The sequence below is a fragment of the Coturnix japonica genome, chromosome 14 (assembly GCF_001577835.2).
Source record: "Coturnix japonica isolate 7356 chromosome 14, Coturnix japonica 2.1, whole genome shotgun sequence".
NCBI lineage: Eukaryota > Metazoa > Chordata > Aves > Galliformes > Phasianidae > Coturnix > Coturnix japonica.
This window is the reverse complement of record NC_029529.1, coordinates 12,663,971-12,669,881: the sequence shown is the minus strand read 5'-3', so window position 1 is coordinate 12,669,881 and position 5,911 is coordinate 12,663,971. Positions and strand designations below refer to the sequence as shown.

Sequence of the window (5,911 nt, the reverse complement as noted above, 5' to 3'; positions counted from 1 at the left end):
AAGAAATGCTGCAGATATACAGATACAAACCTGGTGTTAGCCATGGAGTTTCAAATCAGCATTTACTACCATGCAGTGGAATGAGCTGGAATAACAATGACTGTATCTGGAATACCTGGTGATGACAGTTCTGGATCTGCTGCTGTAGGTCCCTGCTCCCACTGATCATCACACAGCTGAGATCTGACCCAACTTGCCACACTCAGGCCAGACAGCAGTGCAGCGTATCCATGTGTCACAGCCTTTCCCTCCCCACAGCTCCCATCCATCTGCTGGATGGTGCTCGACAGCACTGCTGTTACATAGGAGGGGCACTGAAAGCACCTAAAGTGTGGCTGCTGGGAATGGAAGGACTGCTACTAACTGACAACACTGAAGTAGCAGCATGGACTAAGATGGTGCATAGAAAACCTACAGTCCCGCATGAGTTTACTAGCTGATTGCAGCATTACTTGCTTCAAAGGCATCTGCAGTTTACCCAGTTCATCAGTGCTGGGGTTATGCTGCTTGCCAAGAGTACAATGCATATAGGAGAGCCCTGAAAATGTTTTAGTACTGCTGTTTTAAACACTGCTTTGATGTGCAGTCAGCCAAATCCACCTCTGTCTGAGCTGGGGAAAGTTTGAAAGACTCCATGATAAGGGATTCAAAATGCAGAGCTGTGTTTCTCTACCGTCAGCTTAGGAAGAGGGCAGAAAACTCAACTAACATTATTTGCATGCATCGTTGACATTTGTTTGCAAAATAATACAAACACTGATAACTCCTTGCTGAATTAATCATCATCCAGCCGTAAACCCACATGATTTCAGCAATTTGGTGAAGCAAAGGGACAGATTTTGATCTATAACATTCAATCTGTTTATGACAGACACAGGAGAGAATCCCAGCGAGATGGAAGGTGTGGAGAGGCAAGGAGAACAAGGAATGCAGACAGGTAAGAGGCACATCAGTCTTGTTCCAGTACCACAAAGTGTCCCGTCCAGCAGCAGCACGGCTGGCTGGGGAGCTGGTCACCTTGAGCAGGGGCTGTCAACTCACCTCTTACTCTCAGCCCTCCAGCAGCTGAGATGCGCTGCAGCTTTGATTGCTTGCACAAATCCAAGGCTTCGGTTGCACAGCTCCCCTGGCACTGCTGCTGTGCTCAGTGACAGCCGGCTGCTTCTGTTCCACGTACTTTGGACTCACACAAGGGGCAGACAGGTCCCATCTGGAGAGAAGAGCTGACAGGTTTCTGCAGAGCTCAGAGTGGAAGCAGAGAGTGACGTGAAGGTGCAAATCTCTCCTGTTTCCTTCCAGTTCCTACCCCTGGCTCCGGACAAGTGCAGCCTTAGAGCCTTGCTGCAGCCAACTCCAGGCTGTTACACTGTGTGTGGGGCAGCACAAGGAACAGCAGATCGTAACTACAGCAGCGCAGATGTGACTTGATTCCTGGGGTGCTGCAGCTGGCACAGCGTTCTGTAAGCGCTCTGCCCACGGCCGTGGCATTTCTAGGCTCTTTTTGCCTTTTCCTCTTTCTTAACCAAACATCCGTGTAACCTCTGTTTATTATTGATTGTACAACGCGTCAACGGAGAGACTTCATCTAGAGGGCGAGCAATGAAGAGCGCGGGATGAAGCAAACACACGCAAACACACACAGACACCCACACACACAGACACACACACACACAGACACACACACACACACACCCGCACCCGCACCCGCCCACCCCGCGCCCAGCCCCGCCCCCAGCCCCGCCCCGCCCCGGTGCCACGTGCTGAGTCGCGCAGTGTGACGTCATCTCTCCGCGCGGCTCCAGGCTGCCATGGCCGCCCCGCAGTTGTTGGCTCGGAAGCGGCGGCTGAAGTCGCAGTTCTTGGCTCGCTCCAAGCGGCCCCGCGGCGCCGGGCGGCAGCTGGAGGCCGGGATGCGCGGCATCCTCATCACCTGCAACATGAACGAGCGCAAGTGCGTGGGGGAGGCCTACAGCCTGCTGGGCGAGTACGGGGACCTGCTGTACGGGCCCGAGCAGGTGAGTGCGGCCCGTCCGACGGGGGCGGGAGTGGGGGGGGGAGGATGAGGAGGAGGATGAGGACGATGATGGCGGCCGCGCGGTCTCGCTCCGTGTCCCCGCCGTGTCCGTGTCCCCGCCGTGTCCGTGTCCCCGCCGTGTCCGTGTCCCCGCCGTGTCCCTGTGCCGCTGACCGGGTTTGGGTCGGGCCGGTCCCTCGGTACCGGGTGTCGGCTCCGCTCGGCGCTGACCGCGGGACACGCACCGTGTGCCCGCAGCTGCCGGAGCCCGCGGAGCGTCTGTCGGGGAGCGACAGGGAGGAGGAGGAGCAGGAGGAGGAGGAGGACGACGCGGAGGCCGCGCTGAAGAAGGAGGTCGGGCAGATCCGCGCCTCCACCGAGCGGCGGCTGCGGCGCTTCCAGTCGGTGGAGAGCGGCGCCAACAACGTCGTGTTCATCCGTACCCAGGGAATAGGTGCGTGTGCGCGGGCCGCACCGCGGGGATCACGGGCCACGCGGGGCCGGGGCTTCTCCTGGGGGGGGGGGAGCAGCCAGGAAGGTCGGCGGCATCATGGGCTGTATCAGAACTAGAGCAGCCAGCAGGACGGGGCGGGGGGCAGCGCTCAGTGCTCAGCCCTGGGGAGGCTGCGCCCCTAGTGCTGTGTGCGCTGCTGGGCCCTCACTGCAAGGAAGATATCGGGGACCTGGAGTGTGTCCAGAGAACAGTAATGGGGTCTGAGAGGTGTCTGGAGCACATGGCTCATAGGAGGAAGCTGGGGGAGTGGGATGGTTCAATCTCAAGAAGAGTCTCAGTGGAGACCTTACTGCACGGTACTGCTCCTGAAAGGAGGCTGTGGGAGGGCTGGGGGTTGGCCTCTGATCCCAGGTAACAGTGATAGGATGAGAGGGAATGTTCAGATTGAGGCTGAGCACAGTGCAGATAAGCATGTATTTCCCCGGCTTATAGTTATAGGGGGGAACAAGGGAGAAGATGCCTCCAGGTTGATTCTTACACTTAGCTGTTTCCTTGTAGAACCTGAGAACCTGGTGCACCATATTTTAAAGGACATTCATACCACTAAAAAGAAGAAAACCAGAGTCATTCTGCGCATGCTGCCCATTTCTGGAACTTGCAAAGCTTTTCTGGAAGATATGAAAAAATACACAGAAACGTTCTTTGAGCCTTGGTTTAAAGCCCCCAATAAGAGTACGTTCCAAATCGTTTACAAAGCTCGTAATAACAGTCATATGAATAGAGAAGAAGTAATTAAGGAGCTGGCAGGTACGTATAGATCACATACAGAACTGAATCTGAGTATACAAGCAGATCACAGTTTCATGCATAACGTGGGTTAGGCTGTTTGAGGAAAAGTGCTGTAAATGAGGAGGTTTGTTGCTTAAAATCTGCATGTTGAGTTGTAAAGGCATCTCTGAGGCTGTGGAAAGAGCTTGACATGAGCGTTTCCTGTCGATGTCTCGAGGTGACAAAACAGAACGGCGTGCAGTAGTGAATTCAGTTTGGTGTGTCAGTTATATGTGCTTAGAAATGACTACATCAAGTTGTTTTCTCTGAGCACTATACTGAAAAATACACGTTCCATTTAATATGGGACTTGAAAAACAGCTCTGCAACAAGTTGCATGCTTTGGCATCTTGTTTCTTGCTAGTTGCAGTAGGATAATTCTTAGTTACTGTAGTTCTCTGGGTAGTATTTCTTAAGAATCCTTCTCTGTTCTGCGATCTTACACAATTGCAGTCAGTAATAATTGGTTACGAGCAGAGGGATGTTATCTTCTCTGACTTGTATCCCTTTCAGGAGAGCACGCTGATGTTCTGAAACAGTTTTCCCAACATCTTTTAAACTATATCTTGTTTTACAGGAATTGTGGGCAGCCTTAACCCAGAAAACAAAGTTGATCTCAATAATCCACAATATACAGTTGTGGTGGAAATAATAAAGAATGTTTGTTGCTTGAGTGTGGTGAGAGACTATGTTCTATTCAGAAAATACAATCTACAGGAGGTGGTGAAGAGCAACAAAGAAGACATGAAACAGAACCCATCAAACGTGTCTGAAGAACAGAATTCAACAGCCGTAAAACCAGAAACCGTGGAAGAGAACTTAAAGGAAGTAAAACAAGAACAGGAATGATGGTGAGATGGAAGTTGAACTCCATGGGAATTATATGCAAACTGTAGAAAATGTGGTAGAAAGGAAAGATGAACACAATAGAAAGCTATTAAAAATATTGCCTGGGAATTTGGAGAGGATGTTTTAAGGAAAAGTGGGTTTTGTTTTGGGATCTTGTTTTTAAAATCCACATGGAAGAATTGTAATTCTTGCTGCCAGTGTTGCTGATGCTGCTGTGGATTTCCAAGGGCTTCACCTCTGCTGAGGTTTGCTGCCATCCTTCAGCAGTTTTGTTCAGTTGTTTTTAGCTAGCACTGAAGTGTGCTTACATGCATGCATCTATAAAGGTGGCCAGCCTGCTGTACACTGACCCTTCTGCCCTAACTGATGGCTACAGAAATCAAAAAGCGGGGCAGGATGAGCTCTGTCAGGAGGCATCATCAGAAGTGAGAGACCTGAACATGACAGTTGTTGGAGAGGGTTTTAGGGAAGTGATCTGACAAGTTTTGGGGCTGCAGAACTCAGATGTGTCTTTCTATGTGAACAACATGAGCTCCAACTCCTAGATATGTTTTTTTCCTGTATTCATCTCTGAAAGAATATGGTAAGCCTTAAAAGGGTATTTTACGGGTTGCTATGATCAAAATACTTGAACTCTACAAGAGGATTTGGAGTAATAGACAGGACTGCTCTAGAACAGAAGTACAGTGCAGGCCTTGCAGATGATTTCAGAAGCTCCATGTGTGTACGCTGGCTGTGTGTGCAGCAGTGATCAGCTGGCAGCAAATGCTGCATGCGGCCACTTAACACTTTCCAATAATTTATTGCAAATAGGTTTTTGTTGGGCTCTTTGAAAGCATAATTCTTGGGGGTGAAGTTTTAAAGTCTTCGGTTTTATATGTTCTTATTATTTCTTAGATCTCAAAATTTGGATTTAAAAACTGCTTGGAAATTTCTCATGAGAAGAGCTCTGTGCTATTCCATATTGGATAAGGGGATATGAGCTTGGCTTTTTGTACAGGCTTAGCCTCGCAACATTTGTTTTGTTCCATATTGAAAATGAATGTCGGTGGGTTTTCTTTTGTCAGTTTGTTGTGGCAGCTCTTGATATCGCAGTGACTTTAAAATAAACCAAGCCAAGGAGTGCAGCTGCTGCCTGCTCTGTGAGGGCTGCCGCGCTCTGTCCATCACACACTCCTGCACAACTGCCCAGTGTCAGTGTTTCCATTTCCATGGTGGGCAAAGCCCGTCCTGCCGAACGCTGCTTGTTCCTCCTGATTTAACAGGAACAACCTGTTCAGGTCTCTCAGTGTTTCCATTTTCTCTCAAAGCTGTTACAGAAGGTGGAAATTTAAGAGGACTTTTTCTCTTGTCCAGTCTTCCTGACCACTTGGTTATTAAAGATTTGCTTTCTTACCTCTGTCAGTGTTTTCTTTTGGAATTTAAAGCTTTTTGAATGAGAACTGAGGTCCCCTGGGGCGGGTCCTGCTGTACCTGGGGCATTGCTGCAGCTGCCGCCCGTGGGGCCGGTGCTGCTCCGTGTGTCTTGTGGGGCTGGTTGGTTTTTTCCTTCTACGTGTCACTGCAAAGTGCACGAAGCTGCTTGAACGTGCTGCACAATGGACTGGCAGCCTCTAGAAAGGCTTCATTACAACTCTGAGATGAACAGCCCCGCGGTGCTGTCATGCAACATATGGGAAGAAAACTCCCAACTCCAGCGCAGGGTCAGCACACGGACACACCGCAGTGTTACAACACGGACACACCGCGCTGCTGCCGGAGCCTCC

At 50.3% G+C, this 5,911-nt stretch overlaps 1 protein-coding gene across 1 annotated transcript; it reads left to right on the top strand.

Moving 5' to 3' along the window:
- The first annotated feature begins 1,768 nt into the window (after positions 1-1,768).
- THUMPD1 (THUMP domain containing 1) lies at positions 1,769-5,544 on the top strand. The gene is made up of 4 exons (XM_015877515.2): positions 1,769-2,015; positions 2,273-2,468; positions 3,027-3,275; positions 3,874-5,544. The coding sequence occupies exons 1-4, from the start codon at positions 1,809-1,811 to the stop codon at positions 4,143-4,145; spliced, it is 924 nt and encodes a 307-aa protein (XP_015733001.1). The 5' UTR covers positions 1,769-1,808; the 3' UTR covers positions 4,146-5,544.
- Positions 5,545-5,911: the final 367 nt, after the last annotated feature.